A 21,433-nucleotide genomic window follows, 5' to 3' on the forward strand; every position below is an offset into this window, starting at 1 on the left:
CCTTTACCTGCTGTACATAAAGCTGAGGAGAGACCACTGAATGTGGAAGACATTGCCTCGGACCACATTGGGTTTGCTGTCCTTCACGAGGAACTGAAAACTGTCCATAGTCTCCTGAACCTTCTCCTCATGCATCACATACCGAATGAGGCCCTGGTTCACATCCTCTGCGGGAAGAGATATCCAATGAGTCCATGCAGAACATGAGCACTTTTATAAGTGAGCAGCACAGATGTGCAACCATGCAGCCACAGCATCAGAATCTCCACAGGCCCTTTATGCTGCTACAGCTTTTCTAACTTATGTCTTATCTGTGGCAAAAGCCAGCCTACAAGCTGCAACAGGTCATCCCCTTGTCTAGTCTTCACTTGCAATATTTAAAAATAAGGTCAATTTAAAGCAGTTTTGGTCAAATGCATGGAATAAGAATTTGCTCGTGCAGCACGTTTCAGCTCTTTTCCATAAGCTGACATGTCCTCGAAGGGCTTCTCACTGCTGGGATGGCTCCTGCTCTACACTAACACAGGTCTTTTAATCTTTTTTCCCCCTTTTATTTTTCCCCCTTTATTTTTCCTGAGCACACAGGTCACCAGGCTTGGCTGGCAGGGCCTGATGACAAGGGACTGCTGACTGCATTTGTACAGGACCTAGTGCAGCACAGTGCAAGGCTCTGCAAACTGCAGTACCAAAAGTGCTGAAGGCTGTGCTGCCCATTCACTCTGGGGGAGGCTGGAGGGAGCAGTGAGAAAGAGCACATAGGGTAGGAGGCAGAATTACTCTCTCACCTCTTGCTGCTAATGGAGGACCCAAAGTCCCGGAAGAGTGAGCTTTCTACATGCTATTGACTTTGCACTGCTGGATAAACATCTCCTCGACCTTAGGATCACACGCAAAATCTAAAACCTATTATGCACCAAGCCAAGTCTCTAGCTCTACCCTGGAGAAGGAGGGTATATTACAGGACGTAGGATGGCAAAACTTACAGGATTTCTGCAATTGACAAGAAGTGAAGTTCACTTCTTATTTTTGGACAAAATGTTGAGACTTCAAAAGAGGGCACCGCTCTCCTGATCAGGCAGTGAGTCTGCCCTGTTGTCAGTAATGTGATTTTACCCTTTGTCTTCACCGCTCCCACCATTTTTTCCTCCCACATATAGACTATTTTGACAAACTGAAGCAGCTGAAGGAAAAAAGCAACAACACACAGCCCATCTTCCATACCCTGAGAAAACGTGGTCACAGTTGTTCCTGGTTTCAGCTTGTTCTCCACATATCCATTCCTGGGACCATTTGTTATCTCATAGATCAGTTGTTTGTCATCTGTGTCTGGATCTGTCGTCAGTAATTCCTTCTTAGTGATTAGATTGGTTGCCTGGATTAAAGCCAAACCAATGGAGTTAAACTCTGAAGATCAAGCAGTACAAGTCTTTTTAACCAGCCATCCAAAAAGACCTGCCATCCTGCAGTGCTCCATGAGGGAGCACTGGGAGTTTCAAAAGCCCAGAACAGAGTGGCCTTGGACACACCTCAGCTACACCCCATGTGAAGTTTAACAGCATAGGAAGGACTCAAATTCTCCTCAGATCTGGTTTAATAATTAGAATTTAAAAACATTTTCAAAAGAAAAGCAAATTCAAAGCATGCTGCCAAGCCCTACTTAGTTGAGGCTAAAAGCTATGACAAACCTTCCAGTTTCAACTGGAAACCATCCCTCCATGGACTGCAAGGATGCTCAGGTGAGCTCTGACCTTGACAAAACCATTTACAAACAACCTCAATTTTAACGTTGCACCCAAGACAGTTCAAGCTGCTTTAGTCAGGTTATAGTAACCCACTTTCAAATGACCTCAAACAGATGTGCCTCAATTCCACCACATTTTGCTCTCTCTTTAAAAAGAAAACACCTTTAAAAGCAAAAGAAAATGAGAGAGAATTCACCTGCCTCAGACTGTAGGAGGGCTTTTTCTGAAGTCAGGAATTTGAGCTGAGAAAGCCATTTCTTAATGCAGTTACTTAATGCAGTGCCTTTGAACTCTTTTTTCCAGGGAAGAACTGAAGTACTTCTTCTCAGTTAACACTGAGTCCTCAAAAATGAGCACGAGATAACGTTCCCTGGTGGTTTTGTTTAGACTTCAGCAAAACAAAGGCATGCCACAGCGAGAAGTTCCTCTATCTTGAAAGCCATACATCTTCAGTGCAGCTGTTGCAGCACATAATCACAGATTCCTTACCATCAGCAAAACTGAAGGATATACTGCCTTGGGGAGGAGAGACAAGGGGCAGGACATCTCTGCCTGGTAAGGGGGGCAGGAGCTGTACTGAACCAGACAGCATGTACAAAAGCCTGCTGATGTAAGGGAAGGAAGTAATTTTGTGCTCTGGAGCCACATCGTCTGGATTAGCCAATAGAGCTGCAGTGCAGGCAGCCCTGCACACCTGTCTTTTCCAGGAAAACAGGGGCTCTTGCCGTCTGTCACAAGAACAAAAATGCCAGAGGATCACAGTGTTCTCCTGTGAAGTCCCTTCTTCTGAAACAACCTGAGAAACAATCTAATGCAAACCCAGACAGCCAGTTACCTTGCCATCCACATACTCCAGCCATTGCAAACCCTGGTTGGTGACCACCCTGGGTGTCCCATCATCCACAGGGAGAATGTCCATTCTGAAGCGCTGTGGTGCAGCTGTCATAACCTGACAAAGTTTCAGAGAGACAGCCATTACTTTGGGAGCCAGAGCCTTGGCCACCATATTTTCAGCCTGGTTTCCTCTCTGCCTCATTAGGATTAAGATCACAGAGCAAATTTGCACTCACAGCTCTTGCCATTACAGCACTGAACAAGCATAAAGCATCACATAACCAAGAATATTCAGCCTTGATCTTCTGTGGAGTGGCAGCAGCCAAGTCTGCCTCCTCTGAGAGAAGGTAGCTTTCTATCAGCTATTTCTGTGGTCTCTCTCACCTCCTTTTGTCCCTTTACCTTTTTCTCTCCATCCTCCATAATGAAGAAGGGATTGGTCCCATCAGACACAGTGAAAGCAAAGCGATCCTTCAGTGAGTTGCTTCCATCATGACTATAGCTGATGCGGTTCTGGTAAATGTCATCCATCGTGAAGGTGGTGGCTTGGTGGTAATGCTGTCCATTGCTGGTGTGTTCAATCAGGCCATGTCGAGGGGGCTGCACGACTGTGAATGTAATTGCCTCAGGCTGCACAAAGGAGATGGGGTGATAAAGCTGATGACTCTGAATTGATTTGCCCTGAGCTCTGCCTGTCCTCATCTCTCCCTCAAAGCCAGACCCAGAAGGAGCAGGAGGAAATGCCATTTTCACCTGTGCTGAGCATAAACTTGGTATCAAGACCTCAGCTCAGGTCAAATTTATCATGTTTGCAGAGGGACAGGGCAAGGGTTAGCTCTGATGATAACTTTAAAACATTCTGCATGCAGGTCTGCTGTATGTGTCTTGGAGACATCCCAGATGAAGCATGCATTTCTCAAGCCAGTGCTTTGCTTTCTTGAGTCATTCATCTATTTATATACAAACTGGGCCTCCCACAAGCACTCTGTTTGAAGTTATCAGACGGGATATGAGCAGCGAGGGATAAGACTCACTGTAATCACTCTCTTTGAACATGAGCCCACTTTTCTGATAGCCCACATGTGCAGCAGAGCAGGGGAGGGAGGAGCCTCACCTTTGTGTCAGCATCTGTTGCTTTAAGCTCAAACTCTGTGATGGTTTTTCTCACACCTTCCTGAACTCTCATCCCAAGGCTTTGCACTACAGGTAAGGAATCATCCACAGGGTTTATGGTGATGTCAAATGTCTGGCTGACCTGGAACAGGAGGAAAAGTCTCTCGATGAATTCAGTTCAACAAGAGTACAGCTCCACTGAAACAGGAACACTGTAAGGAGATCACAGCGACCCACTGAGTACGGGTCACTTCCTTCTGGACTTATTTAGAGAGTGAACATGAGCTTCTAAGCTTAGATCACATAAACATGACCCCTTCCATCCCTTCCCACTAATATCTTCTGCTTTCTGTGATGTTTGTAGACACTCACTCTTCCCTCCATCATTCACTCTACTTTGTCCCTTACCCTCTATCTGTAGCTACAATTTTTCCCTTACAGAAAGTAGGAAACAGCCCTTGAGGGTCTAACTGTGCTTCTGGGTGCTTTATCAGTGCACTGGATCAAAGCTGACCTCCATGAGTAAGTGGTAAACAAAAGAAAATCAGACATTGGTAAATCAGTCTCATAGGCCTACAACTCAGGTAGCTGCCCTTCACTTCACAGAGCTCTTATCCCTCCCTGCAGTACATAACATCTCTCATAGCAGGGAAGAGTAACCACCATTGCTAAACTACAAGCTTATGTATGGCTTTTTTCATTTCCTATGCTACATGCATCTCTCTCTTGACAGGACACAAGAAGAATGGACTCCCAGCACATCCTACAAAATCAATAGTCTGCTCAGACTCAGGGGAAAATTTATGCTGGGACCTACCTCATTTGTTCCATCAGACACAGAGAAGGTGAAGGCATCTGTATACTTTTCAGTGTCACTAGTGTGAACATATTGGATGCTGCGAGAGGCCAAGTCTGCCTGGCTGAAAGAACTGATTTTTGTCCCTAGAGAAAGAACAACAGGGGATAATGTGTATAGAAAGAACAAGGCAGGGAAAAATGCAGGGTGTCGGACACAAGCAGCTCTAAGTGTTCTGTCTTCACTTGCTATGCTCTAATTCAGGATGTACCACGTACTTCATAAACGCTCCAACAGCTTCTAAATGAAAAAAGGCACTTCTACAAACTCAACTACAAACGTCTTTACAGCCTTTTCATCAGATAACGCCTCTCACTGCTAGCACACCCTATTCAGGTTGAGCTGTTTGTCAGAGAAGCAAAGAGAAAAACTGGTACAAAAACATGACGTGTTTTGTTTTTTTTTCTCACTGCCATGAAGGACTGCTCTAACCATGGCATCACTGACCATGGGCAGGTTATTCCCAGCCTCACAGCTTACAAAAATGTCCTCAAAGCCTCTGCTTTATTTTTCCCTTCTTGTACCCCAGCACGTAGAGCAGACTTAGCCCCATTTTCCACTCTGATTTATACTGGCACTTTTACAGGTCCTTACATGTGACACACACAGGAAGGTAGCCAGAACACATTGTAAAAAGTACTCGGGCCTTTAACCCTTCCTGCTGCATTTATCTATTCTTCCTTCTCTGTCAGCATGTCTGTCAGAGTACATCTTACACAGTGAAGTTATGAGGCAAACCATACACTGAAACTGCGCTATACAGGAACTGACTGCATCCTGAAAACACAGCAAACACACCTTAATGTCTTGTCAAGGAGAAATCTAATCATAAGAATTCTAACTCTAAGAAGAAATGTATCTTTGGTGAGTATAAACTGCATCAGAAGAGCATATTATATGACAGTACAGATGTAAACTAATTCAGCAAAAGGGAATACAATACTCATACTCCTTGTGCATAACTGAGCACAGAAAGCAACTCAGAAATTCAGATAATATTGGAATTGTTTTCTGCGTTTCACAGGATTTTGATCAGAACCCTTCTGAACTCCCAGATTTCATCAGCTAGCAGATCCACCATGCCACAAAAAGAACTCAGTGCATAATCCCCTTCCCCTCTCCAGAGCATAGCTGAAGATGAGGCTGGAGTTTAAGGACCAAGGGGCACGGTGGTGGTCTGAAGGGAGGCAAAGGAAGGTATAGGTTCACCAACTGAGCTCCATTATCATGGTGATTAGCAGATGGATTCATTAGGGCATTGCACTCTTTGTGGTCACAGAGAAGGCTGAAGGTTTTTGCCTGTCATGCAGAAGCAGCAGTCAGTACTGAAAGGAGATTCACACAGTGCGCTGGACCGATCTGCTAAGTCCACCAGGCAAGGCATGGGACATGAATTGATTCAGCAGCTGAATACATCCTCATCTGCAATTATCAGGCTGCTGTGCCTCCACACACCTTACCCTCCAGCTCTTTGAACTAATGGCCATCAGTTTTTAGTAGGGAGCATAATTCTGCACATATGCCTCTAAGCTCATTTTTCCTGCAGTCAATCTTTAGGACTCGAGAGGTCTGCAGTGCTTTGCTGTTAGGATCACCCAACCAAGCAAAATGTCATCCTGCTAACCTGGGGAGGCCGCATGCTCCAGGTGCCCCAGCTGTGGCTGCTTGGTGAGCTTGTACTGGAGCTGGGTGGGCTCACTGTCCCGGTCAGTGGCAGAGAGCTGCAGTGTTGTGATCTTCTTTGCAGAGTTCTCATCTAAGACCAGCCCCGTGTTAGCAATGATGGAGGGGGGGAACCTGTCCTCTGCAAGGGTTAAATACAAAGCAGAGTTAGGAGATGGTCTCTTTCCATTCCTTGGTGTTATTCCCACTGGGTACTAGCTCACATGCAAAAGACAGCATATAGTCACATGCCATCCTCAGAAGGGAACCCTCCCAGCGTGATCATTTCAGAATGAGTACTCTGGGACTTGTCATTAACAGTGGGGCAGTAATGTATGTAATGTCTTAAAGACAATCTAGACAGAATGAAGACATTACAGGGAATTCTTATGCCTTTGTGTCTTTTTCAGTGGAGTCTATCAAAGAATTAATCTGTACAGCCACAAACTCCCCTCATGCCCCAAACTTCAGAGGTCTTCAAATGACAGAGAATAAAAGCTGCATCTCAGGAATTCCATCTACATTTGCTGTACACGCGGAATGGCATCTATAAAGCTTTGCAGCAATGACAATATAACCCTAGACTACTGCTTACCTAGTACACTAATATGAAAAATCTGGTCCATCAGTCTGCTGCCATCTGCATCGATCACATCAAAGGCGAAGGCAAAATTTCCACCAGGATCCCCCTTCTTGTGACTATAAACCACCTGCCCTGGAGAAAGGGACAGGAGAAAAGAGGTGCCTTTATTACAGGTAACGTCATGTAACTCCCAGTTTGGAATCAGGCTGACAATATAAGCCAAGGGACTTGGAGCTCGGCAGAGCTCCTGGATTTGGGTTTCATTATTTTATTCTTTTTCTCTTGCTGAGAGACTTTTTAATACTTGCTTAGTGATTCTACCATAACAACATTATATTACCTTCTCCCTTGTCCCTTTTCTTTTTCAAATCATCCCTCCCCTCAATTTATTTGTCATGATTACCTACAGTCGTTCTCACCTTTATTTATATCAGCCTGGGTAAAACTTCTGACAGGCCCTCTGACAGAGATCTCAACTGGATTATCAATATCAGTCAACTGCACACGGCCCACACTCGGATCCCTCTTCATGATAAATCTGATCACTGTGTCATCTGGATAAACAGCAGCTGCTTTCAAGTGTTGATCTGTGATGTGTGCTGCAGAGCCTGAATCAGAGAAAGAAAAAGCTCACAAACAGCTTCAGCCAATCCAGTCAAGTGACCTGTCTAGACTGGACCACAATGTATAAAGAGAAGCTCACATTTTACAGAACCAGGATATGGAACTGTTCTTGGGAGGCAGTGCTTAACTACAGCTTGCATAAAACTATCTACATCTGTAATTCTTTTTCCCCTGTCCCTTGCCCTTTCAATAGACAATTGATCCTGGCTTCACTATGAGGAGATCATTTGGAGAAGACCTCAACAGTCAAACAAGAGGCATGAGAGCACACCTATATCTCACAATTGCATTCAGCAGGAGATGAAGAGTTTCTCCCACTGGGCTGCCTGAACAAGTGACACCATAATGAACAAGTGACTCCCCATACCAGTGGGGAGCTGCAGGACCCTGTTGACAGTCAGTGTGGGCAGCTGCTTCTTTGGCAGCTCCATGGAGAACTCCAGTTTCCCTTTCTGAGTGTAGAGACCATCTGTGATGGAGAAGCCAAACTCATCCGTCTGTGCTGCTGCACCGCTTTGAGAATAAACAATCAGACCATCCAAAACGTCCTGGTAGGTGAAGGACGAGCCCAGAGACAGCACACGTCCACGCTCTGGGGGCTCCACAGCAGTTTGCCTCCTGCGAAGGTGACCTGACAAACAACAGATGCATCAAAATTATGGGCAGGACACGGCACTCTCAGCATGCAGGCTTCCAGTGGGAGGCGTGGAAGTGGACATGATTTTGCTAAAACAACTGATGGCAGTTTTTTTCATATTGCCTTCACTATACACCCCGCCTTTGCTTTACCACTGCAGGTGGATGCTCAGCTCTTTGGAACTGAACCCCACAACAGGAAATGGGGTAACAAAAAAAGGGAGCTTCCAGAGAAGTGGATGCAGTCCATCTTTTCCCACTCTCACAAATTGGGAAAGCGATCAAAATGCAAATCTGTCCTGAAGTGCGACCTCTATCTCACTGCTGGTCTCAATGTGCTTTACACAAATGTAGTAGGATTCCCCCTCACATGAGGGGCTATTACAGATACAGGCAAACACCACACACACACACACACACACACACACACACACACACACAAACAAATATTCCTGCTCCCACCCCAGCTGGTCAGGACTTACCATGATCAGGACTTTTGGTAACCATGATGACAAGCTCACTGTTCTGGGTGTCCAGGTCCTGCAGGTTGAGTGAGGCATTGGTAACAACCACTGAGCTCCCATGCACTCTGACAGGCTCCAATACCATCTTTGGGGGCTCATCATTCCGCCGCTGCAGAGATCCCAAAGTCAAACAAGGGAAGATGCCAAGGAAAAAAAAGCACTGTATGGCAGCACTGGCACTAATACCAGCAGATGGACTACAGCAGTCTCTCCAGATCTCCCCAGTAACATAGCTGCTTCTAAGAGGATGAAGACACCTGGGAAACAAGCCCTGGGGAAGATGCTGCAATGCACAACCCTTCCCTGGTGCAGCAGTGGAATTACACTCCTGTACTAGGGGAAGGAAACAGTTCAGAGAAAGGAAACTTTCTAATCCCCTACCCGTGTATTACAAAGGTGTGATGAGCTATACTTTAAACACTGAAGTGCCTATGTGAAGAGAGGGCTCTTGCAGCCAGAAAGAGTAGGCATACCTGAATGGTGACATTGATGCTGTGCACCTCAGACTGGCTGAAGCCATCACTCACATAAAAGCTGAAAACATCACTTGTTGGCTCGATGCTTTCATGGACACTCTGAAAGTAGTAAATGTTGTTCTCAAGAACATCTTGAATGGAGAAGGATGCGTCTGTGGTCACAGCACTCAGCGGTCCAAAACTCTCACCTGTAAAACAAAATGCCTCTGATAAAAGGATGTTCAAGCCACTGATAAACTAAAAATAGAAGCAGGAGGATTAAGAGAAGAATGACAAACTGAAGGATGCAAGATGCTCGTTGTTAAAACATGGTTTTTGTCATCTGGTGACCTCTGTAGAAAGCAACATCTGCTGCATCAGAGCAGGCATTAGGAAAGCTGCAGTTTTATGCACAGTAAAAGCAAGCCCGCATCTCAGAATTACTTACAACATTCTTCAGAGATGAGACAAAGGCTAATGTGCCATCTGGCATCGGTACAATCACTATATCAAACTGCACCTTGCAAAACAGTCTCATCCCCCAAGAAAACCAACCAGTCTTGGCCCATTCAAGAATGAAGGTTCTCCATTACCTAAATGGCACAAGCTGGGAACAATTAGGAGGAATGATGTGTGATGGTTAGCAAACCACGTACTCCAGAAGAACGGCAGTGTCTGCTGTAACAAGCTGAGACACAGAAGTGACACAGAAGAGTGTTACCAGCCATGCTATCCCCACAGCTCTCCCAGCCTGCAAGCTTACTGCAACACTTAGAGGAATTCAGTAGAATTTGTTCTGTAGAACAAAGGCAGCCAGAATAAAGTGTGATGAATAGAGTGGTTGAGAAAGCTCTTAATGCCCCAGCCTCACAACTTAGACCAGCCTCCAAATGAGAATTAGAAAGTAATGCTCTCCAGAGTCAGTTTATTTCATAATGCTGACTACTGCACAGAGGAACTATAAGGGGATAAACTAGAATATGCAATTTCTGTTTCTTTTCAGTAGCCAGGAGGAAGAAGAGACAGCCAGGTGTTTTACCTGTCTTAGTGTTTTCAATGTAGCCATATACAGGTAGAGTGATAACTGTGACCCTCAGGTCTTCCTTGGCAGCAGTATCATAATCAGCAGTTAAGTGGTGATGAGCCAGAAGTGGGACCCTGCCCCCCTCATCCACCTGGAAGACAAAAGTACACAGCAAAGTACAGCCTATGCACACAACAATGGAGTCATGACTGAACAAGTGTATCACCACTCCAGGTAGGAGACTTTCCTGGTCCTCACGGTGCTCATTTCTCTGAAGTCCTGAGCCATCCTCCCTCAGATCTGTTCACCATGAAATCAGCTGGGAGGTGAGGTGGGATGGTAAGAACAAAACCTGCCCAGCCCACAAGAGAAGCCTGTGAATATTTTATCAGGGAAAAAAAAAAAAAAAAGGACTGGCAGAGTCACGCTGACCTCTTGGAAGCAAAATCTGCTTTTCTTGTTGAGGAGAATCTTTTCAAGGCAAGGGAGGGTAAACATCAAGCTAAAAAGAGGGAGATGACTTCAAAAGGCTCTGATAATGAGTCTGAGATTCCATGTATCCATCCAAAACACCAGATGTTTTCAGACTTTCATCTACTCCCCTTTTACATACAAGCTGGTGAAATAAGGGACCAAATACTGAACAAGGTAAATCTTACTTGTTCTACTAATATCAATGGGACACCCTACGAAGAACCTAGTTCCTGACTAGAACAGAAGAAAGCAGATGAGGTTCTGGGATGCAGCAATACATTCAGTTTCCTCTGGTCTCCAAGTAATTTCTTAACCCTCTGCACTCACAAGATTGCATGTGCAACACCGTGTTTCTGCAGTGATTTGCACTCAGTCCAGGAAAACCGTCTGATTCCCCACATGCAAGACATTCTTATAATTGTTTCCAGTATCTTGGGTAGCCACTTACAGTGATATGGTCAGCAAACACAATGAGTGATGGTGCTGTCTGGGCAGACGTGATGGTGATGGTAAACATCTGTCTGTCAAGCCGGTTATTATCAGCATCAAAAACAGTGAAGTGAAAGACATCTGTAACTGGCTGATTGCTCGTCTCAAACACGGTGGAGTAACTGCAAGTCAAAACACAAGCTGTGTCAGGGAGTCTCTCTGACAGTTGGGTAAAAACACCTCATCTGAGCACATCCCTTGGAAGAGAAGTGGCATTTCAGTCCCCAGCCCTGGTCAACTCCTCAACTCTTTAAAATGACTTGTTTTGTTTTGTTTTTTACACTGCCTACCTAAGTATCACCATGACATTGCACAGAAAAGAATTCTCATAATTTCAACCAACTACCTTTCAGATGTGCACAGACACCTAATTCTGTACACAGGAAATGCTCTCATTTATAGTCTCACAGGTTACAATTGCCAAGAGAATACTATCTTGGATACATTTCACCATCCTAATACAGTCCTGATGTTCCCTGTGGAAAGCCTCCCGAGCTTTTAACTTAGAAGGAGAAGAGCTATTTGATACCTGATCCTCTGGTTGTTGATGTCTTCCATGGTGAAATTATAAACCCTAGAAAACTCTTCAGCACGAGAGCCAGATGTCCATAAGAGGGTGCCGTATGTGGGCAGAGATATTAACTGGATTCTTATCTCTGAGTCAGGAGAATTGTTGTCCTAAACATAAAGGAAAAATTAGAAAAACAGCCACAAAACAGGATTAGCATTTGCTTCCCTCCTCTGGAAATGGAAGAATGAAGAAAATATTGTTTTAGGATTATGTATCAAGCCAGCAGGGTCAGACTCTCAGCCAATGAAGAATGAACGAAGCTCTAACAATGAGAAAAGTCAGTTAGATGGACATTCCCAGAATCTGATATAAAATGTATTTTCCTTTTCTCTCAGCTCAGAGAGATTCTCCTTCTGTCCCTGTATTACACCATCAAATTCCCAGAGATAAAACCGGTACTTCCATTTTCAAATTACTTTCCAGTCCCAGAGGACTGGGCTATTTACATAATACACTTTTCCCAACTCCAGAGAAGATGAGCCAAAAAGACACCCAGCAGAGGGAGTACCTGCTGCCCACTAATGATACAGAAGCGCTCCCTGATCAGTTCTTAGTAAAAGTGGTGTGGAGCAATGCTTCAAAAGTCAGTTTCATATTAAGTGAAAAGTTGTTCCTGGCTCTTTCTCGCTTCATTAAATACAATCACTTCTGTGACATAATGACTCATATGTCATCTTTCTAATAAAAGCTTTTCTTGGTTGGCAAAAAGATAAGACCCAAGGTAGAAATCATATTCTCAGGATATGGATCAGGAAATAAATCCTCTTTTCTGTGACTGTTGTGTTCTTCACATTAAACTTGAACAGCTCCTTTGGCAACCTTCCTCATAAGGAGAATGGGACAGATCCCTGACTTTTATCCAGGTAGATCTTTTGGAAAAGAAACATTTGCCTGCCTTCTTATTCTACCTCACTCTGCAGTTCCCTTACCATCTCTCTGACAGCCACTACCTTAGGTCTCTCCAGACTTGCACGTGGACTGCAATCTCTCCAGCCTCCTCCCTAAGAGGAGCACATCTGCACACCTGAAATCCATTGCCAGTGTCTTTGCTGCTAAACCAACTGGGAGAACACCTTTCTCTGAATTTTGCCAGCAGGACAACTCATACAATACACAAATACTGGAATCAGCTCTAAGCTACACAAAGGTATATATATATGAATCTTGGTTTGCTCAAAAACAAGTAAACAAACAAACCCTTGAAGCTTGCGCAGAAAAGAACCAGACAGTTTCACAACTGTGTGAGGGGGAAGAAACTGTCAAGGGCTTATCACCTTGAAAATCCATATGTGTTGTTAGGGAGTCTGTTTGATACAAAAATCTGAGATTAACTCAGTCCTCATTTTAGCATGGCCGTTTCAAGGCAAAAAGGGATAGCCTTAAAACCCTGCTTGAAGAAAGAGTCTATTGTCTCCTTTTTGGCAGGACACAGACAAAACCTGAGCTCTTTGCCAAGAATCCACACTAGTGGCAAAGACATGTGGTGGCAAAGGGTCTGCGTGGGGATTAGGCATGGGATGCTGGCAGCATTCATTGGGTTTAGAAATAGATGAAAGCTTACAATGTAAGCAAGGTGCAATCGAGAGAGAGTCACAGAGCTTTTACTAGCCACGGTGATTGACAACAGGCAGCCTGGGGCCAGCTGTGGGCCGTTGTTATCCAGCAGGGACACTTCCACCCTCAGCACTGTGGTCACTGTGGTGACACCATCGGTGACAGAGATTTCCATGCTGTCTTCTGCTGCCGATGAGCCATCATGCACGTACTGCAGGGCATTTCGAGTGACGTCCTCGTAGGTGAAGGTGTCACCTTCCCAGAAAGAAATACAGAAGTCAGGAAAACTGCTCAGTGCACCAATCCAGTTCAAATGGCCTAAGGCCCCAATTTAGCAAAAAGACTTTATCACACGTTTATCTGGCTTTTAATACCATCCTTACAGAGCTATAAGTTATGAAGACATTTTTTAAGGAAGTAATACATATGTAGGGCAAAGGAAAAGCTGTAACCTTGTCTGTTTTACAGACACAGTGACTCTTTTCAAAGTGACAATTCTCTGGAAGTGCACAGATCCTCCTTTATTTCCAGGCGCTCTCCAGATCACTTTGTAAGCTCAGGCCTGTCATAACAAGATAAGGCTTCCCTCTCCACATCTGTTTGCACTACTCTCTTACAAACAATATATGTTCATCTGACCATATACTGGAAACTGCTATCACCAAAATCAACAGCAAAACTGCACAGAAGGTTTTGACTGCTGCATCACCACAGATTATGCAGACTTCAGCAGAAATGTTCACTAAGTATTATTTCACATGTAATTTACCACCTGAAGCAAAAGGTCTCTTCTGATTAGCAGCTGGTACTTTTATCACAATAGAGTGACTGCCCACCAGCCCACATATGTGTTATAGAAATTCACTATCTCAGCCAGGAGCTAAACAACAAACAGGAAATGATCTTTCGCGTACTCTCTCCTGGAGTCACACTCTTTCTGCCAAAGAATTCAACACAGTTGTGGCTGCAGCTGCATCTGTTAGAGGCATTTGTGTCCTCCTACCCAACTAAACCAGTTGAATGGATAGGTAGAAGCTGGATATGAATAGGTACTCCCTCCCCTGTGCTGAAGATGTCTGCTCAGCTCACCTGCTCTCATGTGTTCCTGCACACCTGCGCCTTGCTTGAGCACGATGCCGTGATGGGGAGGTTCCACCAGCTCAAAGAAGAGGCCCTCAGGAGCTGTATCTGTGTCACTTACAGCCAACTGGATCCCTGTGCCAGGGACACAGAACAGAGGCTTCAGCATCCTCACACGCTGCTCTGGGAATGTCCCTAAATTTTGCGATCTGTTTTTGTGAACGGAGCCAAAAAACTTTAATTAAGTCAGTACTTGAAAAGTCAAATAATTCTGGAGCATCCCTAGCCCAAGGGCTTGCTGCCTTCATGGAAATAATTAGTCCCCTGATAATGTTTGGATCAGATGTTGATTCAGAGAACTTACTGCCAAGTGACTCACAGTATTTCTAGTACGATAGCTGCAAACCCCAGCAAACACCCTGACAGCACCAGAAAGTGGCTTATACCAAAAAACACTGCTGCACTATCCCTTCCAGCTACTCACCGATGGTGGCTTTGCCTCCCTGGCTGACCTCCAGAAAAGGAGCTGTGATCTGGAAGACTGGAGGCTGCTGCTCTGCAGAGAGCAAGTGAATGACAAACACCATCTCTTGGGTTGTGTGTTCTCCACCAGAAACTAGACGCAGACAAAAACAACAACTGAGCATAGGGATATGCTTTCAGGGATTCACATATCCAGAGATCACCACCCCACACTGCTGACTTCCCTCCTACCTGGCCAATGTACACCTTTGTCTATGGATGGAAACACACAACTCACACCTATCCGGAGATATTTACCTTTGTTCCCAACCCATTTTCTAGCACAAAAAGTGTAACTTGTAAAAATCAGAGCATGTGTGTGTGCATACTTTCTTCCAGTTATCTACCAGGTGTGCCCAATAAATCTCCTTTCAAGTGAATCACTTTGCACACATAGTATATGGAAAGAGAAACATATTAAGTAAGCAAGAAGCAGCTAATTAGTAGCAATTCAATGGTGGAAATGTTTCCATGGTATATTTAAAAAAAAACACACAAAACACCCCCCCACACACAAAAACTCAACAAATTAAAACACTGATGTCCCTGTTCAGATAGAGAGAAAACAGGAATGAACATGAGTTTATGACACATTCCAGGCAACTAATGGAAAAAGGTGTGTCTACTGAACTGCATCTTCTCTTGTATAAAACATTGCTGGGAGAGAGAGGAATGGATATTCATTGGGCACATGTACTTCTGCAAGTTCCTACTGAGTGCCCACAGATGTCCCTTCAGAAAGGCCAAGGAGTAACAGGCAGCATGAAGGGCACCAGGAGGAAAACTGCTTTGGCCAGGAAACAGCAAATGGTTTGCTTACCTGTGAATCGGAAATTCACTGACTCTGGTAGACCTGATGGGATAAACGCAAGCACAGAGTAACTGTAGTTAGCAGAGAACAATTCATACTGACATGGATTTAGACAGCTTTTAGAGAAAGCAAGTGCAGACAGTCAACCAGAATGGAGACTTTCCTTAATTAGGGAAGCACTCTTTTCTACACTTTCTTTCCAGGTAGTGAGAGAAAACCCGCCGCTCTCCTCCAGTCTGTGAATCTCCTCTCTGTGTCAGTAAAGGGCAAGGCAATACACAGACCTGCATCTACCATGTACTGTCATTTCATCACATAATCCCATACACCAACTGGTCAAATATGTTTGAAGTTTTTCCTGTTTTTTCCTCCTCTGCCTTTTTCTCCAGGTTGTTACCCTCCTGATGGCAGAAATCTAATATCCTAGCTAAATCAATTCAGTTCACACTCATCAATTCTTGTCTGAATCCCAAAGACTAAAGACCTGCAGCAGCTGGTACTCAAGCATAGGAAGGACACTACTTCCTAACCACAGGGCACCAGATCAACAGTTTGACCAGTGCCACATCCAATATGAGTGTCAACAAGGCTAAATGCTGCAGCGAACACAGTCATACCCCAATAATTCACTGAAAGCTGATAGACTGAACAAGAGGCAAAAAATCATTTCAAGAATTGAGTGAACTTCTGAAACGTTCCCACAAGGCAGATTCCCACGTCCTTTGTATTATTCAAGTTGCGTGCCCTAATAGGTAGCCACAAAATCATTCCAGGACTGGAGGAGAATCAGCAGACTGACTTGGCACTGCAAAGAACATTCAGTTCCTTACCTGCAAATGAGAATGCAATGATCTCTCTCAAGTGTGGAGCTGCAGTTGGTGGACGATAAGCAATTTTGCCATGGTTTATATCTGCTTGGGTGAAATACCTGACTGGGGAGTGAGGCCTGTCTCTATGCTCCACAATACCTACAGAAACAGAGCTCAGTATTAAGAGAAGGAATCTATTTTTAAAACAAGACACCACAGAGGATGGCTTCTTTTTATCTTCCCAAGTACTTCTTTTTATACCTTCAGCTGTTGCTAAATGAGTCAGATGTCTGAAACTGCACTCAGAATGGGTTCTACAGGGCAATACAGGACATGAGAAATTAAACAGATTCTTCACTTGCTCTTTTCTTCAAATACCTCTCACTAAAGAGGCTAGAAGCAAAAAACCACAGTGCAACATTCAGTGTCTTCCAGACAATTGTAAGAAAAATGTCTGTGCACTGCAGCATACTCCTAAACAAGCCAAAGAAACAAGATGTTAGAATGCTAATGAAGGAGGCCAAATAGTTTAGCAGATGCTTTCACAGGATGATAAAATGTGCTCAAAGAAGCATACCAATTAATTCAAGTTGCCATGCTCTGAATAGGTACACTTGCCTTGGCCAGGAAGCAGAGGGACAGTCACATTGAACAGGATTTTCTCACTGGGAATCTCCGGGTCTACAAAGGAGAGGTGATGGGGCTCAATCACTGTCACACGGTCCTCCAGCACCTCAATAAACACATTAGAGCAACAGCATCAACAACAGAAACATGGACAGACAGTCAGAAATACAACAGAGAGAATTTGCATTGCTATAAAAGACAGACTTTGAATGTAAATGTCTTGCTCTTAGACACTAAACTGATAAAGAACAGATGAGCTGAACCCTTACCACGTTCCTTAAACTTTTATAGAACAGGGACTAATTGGGGTGAAATTACAGAGGAAAATAAAACTTAATGGTAAGTCAAATTTGCTTTTATGGACATCTAAACTCATGTTCAGCTCATCTAAAATCCAAACTGAACATGTAACACTGAAGCTGAGTACTATAATGCTCAACAGAAAGTGTCACTATGCAGGCCTACCCCCATTAAGTCCTTACTCTGGAATTAGAAAGGGCTTATAACTCTAGAAAAATAAGCAGCAAATGCCTCCTCCTTCCTGTTACTACGATCTTGCCCCCATTTTCAGACTATCCATGAGAGTGGCAGCATTTCTAATGCACTCTGTCTCCTGCAGATGCTGGACCACCTCAGGTAGATAAGTTTCATTTTTCTGCCTAAGAAAACCCAGAACAGATAAGGAAAAATCTGTTTTGATCAATCATTCCCTGGACAAAGGCATAATTCACTGCCTACCTACTCTTCCAGTTCTGATGTGGCTGGACGGGATTTGCTCCTAAAAGAAATCTTGAAAGTGTTTTGGTCACTTCCATACAAGTACAGAGGAATCAGAGCTTTCCTTTTTGTTTTAAGCCTGTCTAAAAATGTCCTGATCTTTCCATTACAAGATTATCATTAGTCAAGGGTGGGCAGCGTGTTACAAGAATTATGGCGTTGTATGAATAGACCTAAGTGGACAAAGGCAGTTAACCTGCAAAAGTTTATGAACCTTAACCCTGCAGAAATAATGGCCATGAGAAATCACCAAATTAAATGTAGTCCAGCTCAGTATGAAAAATATCCAGCTCATTCCATAATCACTAACAAAATATGGGGAGTATAAGCCAAATTAGGGAAGGTACAATTAATTCACCTCTGTTGGAACATCAGATAATCAGGTTCAGGAAAAAACGACAGGTTCTCACCCACCACATCATGTGCAGCTCACTGAATCCCAACACCTTTGTGCCTGTAAGTCCACCTGTCAAACCAGTGTCCCATCCTGCAAACCAGGCTGTGCAGAAAGCTGTGGATGCCCCATACCTGGAGGTGTTCCAGGACAGGCCTGATGGATTCCTGGGCAATCTGATCTAGTGGCTGCCAATTCTGCCCACAGCAGGGGAGTTGGATCTTCGAGGTACCTTCCAACCTGTCAATCTATGGTCCTATGACCCTTGGGACCCAGTATGGACACTGAGGGAAGGTAGGGTTCCCTGACAACAGCTCAAAACATCACAAAACCATCAGTTCGTTTCTCTTCAGTATTTTCACGCAAACACATCAGAAGAGAAACCACAGCCTTATCTATGAATGTCTGTCCTGAAGCATTAAATAAAGGCTTGACAACCATCTTAGATGTGAGACAGTCACGTTTATAACAGGAACCAAGAGCCATGACGTTTATTTGGGATATCAACATGGCCATACACAGCCTCCGTGCAAAAACTGCAGGCTTCAAAGTAATGGTGGTGTCCCTTTCATGCCTCCTCAGTAAGCAAGAACCTTCCTTTTCAGACAGCTTACAAAAACTGTCTCCTTCAGATACCCAATCTCTGTCTGCATTCAGCTAGTGTGTAGCTCAGGCTCCTGTTAACAATGGTATTGGTGTGGTGGAAACAGGTAACATGAGTGAAAAAGAAATAGTATAGATGTTAGTCCAGTTTAACTAACGAAGTGTCATCAATTTCTCTCTGACCTTTCTTGGAAGGATACTCAGACAAGGTTTACAGGTATGGGGAGACTTAACGTTCTGTGTTTGCTCTTCAGCTGAAGCCAGACTAATTCTAAAGGAGTCTGAAGATGGATGAACAGAACTCAATCATGCTGATGCAAGCAAATGCAATTTTATGATGAAAAGATTTAAGATTATGGTTTCTTCATAGTTGCCTTCCAGGCCTATTTGTCTCTCCCACAGGTAGGGCTTGCAGGTTGTGAGGCGTCCCTCAGTAGAATGTGTTTTATGGCACTATTGAATTTTGTGGTGTGTAATTAGCTATAAAATCCAGCACAGCATGGCTTAGTCAGACACCTCTCCCATCAATTTTACCAGTAACGGTAACAACAAAAAGTCAAAAGAAGAAAGACACATTGCTGGCTGCTGCTCCAAGTAGCAATCTGAACGTGTTTTATTAGTGCCTGTGAAAGGTCAACTCTATTTTAAAACCCGACAAGGCCCTTGTGCCATGGAATTTTCACTAATTCCTCTCCCATTGCTTCCTTTGGTCTTTTCTGGCAAAGCCACATACCCTCCTCTAGCCCAGGCACACAGTATCCCCCAAAGAGAAGAGCAGGGAAAGGAAAGCTAGACTTCTCCTGCATATGTGATGAGGGCATGCGGAGAAGGCATGTGCTGAAGTAGGAGGGCCAACAAAACCAACTCTAGAATTGGAAATTAACACAATCAGGGAAACGACTAAGTTAGAGGCACTGTTGTTATCAAAATGGTTATTTCTTGAGTCAAAGCTCCACGATAAGGTAGGTCAGTCCACGGATGTAGATACAACAAGGCTTGCCCGAATAGCTTCCAAATGCATTACAATCTGTGTTCCTAACATCGTAACAACAAACGGAAACTTTATGATGTAGAAGGGCTAGTGCTCATGTAAGTAAAGTTTGCAGTGGAATTACTGGAAAGATCTACTCATTGCAGTCTCTCTAAACCACAGTCTTCATTCTGGCTATTCTTAATGGCTTTTCAGGAAATGGTATTTTGAAAATGCTAGCAATTCAATAAAAATATTTAAAATATTTTATCTTTTCCCTCTCCTTTCAAGTCTATAAATTCGTTGCTTCTAATATTGAGTTTTTCAACTCGTTTTTTGTAGTTTCTTTTTCCCAACCCTTTTCACTTCTAGCCTACCTAGGGTTTTTTGTTGATGTTGGCTTTTTTCTTCCCATTTCTACTTAGTTATCTATGTGGTGCACACATCTCTTATCCCTTGGATTTAGGTATTTGAATCAACCTCAATAGTGTGGACAACAGTAAATGCAAGAATTCAGCTGTTACTGCTTGATGTAAGGCTTTGGTCACTTTGCACTGCAGCAAAAAACATGGAAAACAGCAGCAGTAGCGTCAGCACACACTTACAGCCATGTGCAAAGAGGAGCCAAGGGAAAGCTGAGGTGCTCTGGGTGTTTGTGGGAGCACAGCAATGTTGAACACGTGGCTTTCCAAGCTGGCTTGTGGACTGGCAGAGCTGGACACCTGCAAAAGGAAGATCAGATGAATGGAAACCTATTGGAGGACACGACTGCATTTCTAGACCAGTTTCTTTATTTTCTTCTCCTCTTCTGCAAATCTATGAAGACACAAATTGTTCCAGGGCATACCAACCCGGTGTTGCAGGGAAGTAAGGCTTTTAAATAAGTATCACTTTCTCCGTTATTGCTTCTACAGTCTGTTCACCAGTTCTCTACCCCCCACCCACTCATTCCCACCTGTGCTTAGACACTTCTTCCACTTTGCCAGATTTTACCTCAGCTGGGTGTTTATTTTAGTGGAATTCTTCATCATGAGAACAGAAAACAAACAAAATGCATTTTTAAACCATCTTCCCACCCCCAAAATGACAACCCACTGTGCTGGTTTTCCAACAATGGTACCTTGGCAGTGTTAAGTGTGATAACTGTGATCCCATTATCTTCCAGCACAGCCTGCGCTCATGTTTCAGAAAGACCCATCTTTTCACATTTTTTCAAGATTTTTCACTTGTGCACTCCAAGCACAAAATTAAGTCACCTGCATCTAGCTTACCATAACAAACTCACAGTGACAACATATGAAGCAAATCACACTACATTTGTAAAAATTTCAAGAACCAAAACCCTCCCAATTCCATAGGGAGACGCCCACAAATTTTCACAGCAACCCTGGGAGACAAGTGCCTGAGTTACAGCTTTATCTGTCAGCAGGTACAGAAGCCCACACTTGATTTCAACAGAGCCCTCTGTGAGTCAGAACTGACTTCAGCTCACAATTTCAAGAAAATGCTTGAGAACGCTCTGCTGACTTGAATACAGTTATTTTAACCATTTGCTGGACGTCTTCTGAGCTCATCACCTGAACATTAACTATCAAAATAGCAATGAAGACTACGTCTGCTGCTTCTGAGCTGCTCCAGAGTTCATAGACGAAGGCCCAGATGTGTTACAGCCTCCTGATATCACCCGGGTAACCACAGC

The 21,433-nt window shown here is 44.0% G+C and overlaps 1 protein-coding gene across 3 annotated transcripts in view; it reads right to left on the minus strand.

Moving 5' to 3' along the window:
- The window catches only part of FRAS1 (Fraser extracellular matrix complex subunit 1), a 152,127-nt gene that overhangs the window by 18,708 nt on the left and 111,986 nt on the right, over nucleotides 1–21,433 (minus strand). For all 3 annotated transcript variants that reach the window (XM_015861184.2, XM_015861187.2, XM_015861186.1), the window contains 22 exons: nucleotides 20,340–20,456; nucleotides 16,982–17,096; nucleotides 16,385–16,522; nucleotides 15,564–15,596; nucleotides 14,706–14,837; nucleotides 14,231–14,356; nucleotides 13,149–13,396; nucleotides 11,546–11,694; nucleotides 10,976–11,138; nucleotides 10,069–10,204; nucleotides 9,048–9,238; nucleotides 8,533–8,683; nucleotides 7,782–8,045; nucleotides 7,210–7,398; nucleotides 6,803–6,922; nucleotides 6,170–6,349; nucleotides 4,507–4,631; nucleotides 3,691–3,831; nucleotides 2,979–3,206; nucleotides 2,578–2,691; nucleotides 1,222–1,372; nucleotides 8–167 (listed from right to left, as the gene is read on the minus strand). In XM_015861184.2, coding sequence (XP_015716670.1) covers nucleotides 8–167; nucleotides 1,222–1,372; nucleotides 2,578–2,691; nucleotides 2,979–3,206; nucleotides 3,691–3,831; nucleotides 4,507–4,631; nucleotides 6,170–6,349; nucleotides 6,803–6,922; nucleotides 7,210–7,398; nucleotides 7,782–8,045; nucleotides 8,533–8,683; nucleotides 9,048–9,238; nucleotides 10,069–10,204; nucleotides 10,976–11,138; nucleotides 11,546–11,694; nucleotides 13,149–13,396; nucleotides 14,231–14,356; nucleotides 14,706–14,837; nucleotides 15,564–15,596; nucleotides 16,385–16,522; nucleotides 16,982–17,096; nucleotides 20,340–20,456 — 3,371 coding nt within the window. The remainder of the gene's footprint in view (nucleotides 1–7; nucleotides 168–1,221; nucleotides 1,373–2,577; nucleotides 2,692–2,978; nucleotides 3,207–3,690; nucleotides 3,832–4,506; nucleotides 4,632–6,169; nucleotides 6,350–6,802; nucleotides 6,923–7,209; nucleotides 7,399–7,781; nucleotides 8,046–8,532; nucleotides 8,684–9,047; nucleotides 9,239–10,068; nucleotides 10,205–10,975; nucleotides 11,139–11,545; nucleotides 11,695–13,148; nucleotides 13,397–14,230; nucleotides 14,357–14,705; nucleotides 14,838–15,563; nucleotides 15,597–16,384; nucleotides 16,523–16,981; nucleotides 17,097–20,339; nucleotides 20,457–21,433) is intronic.

The sequence above is a fragment of the Coturnix japonica genome, chromosome 4, assembly GCF_001577835.2.
Source record: "Coturnix japonica isolate 7356 chromosome 4, Coturnix japonica 2.1, whole genome shotgun sequence".
Classification (NCBI taxonomy): Eukaryota; Metazoa; Chordata; class Aves; order Galliformes; family Phasianidae; genus Coturnix; species Coturnix japonica.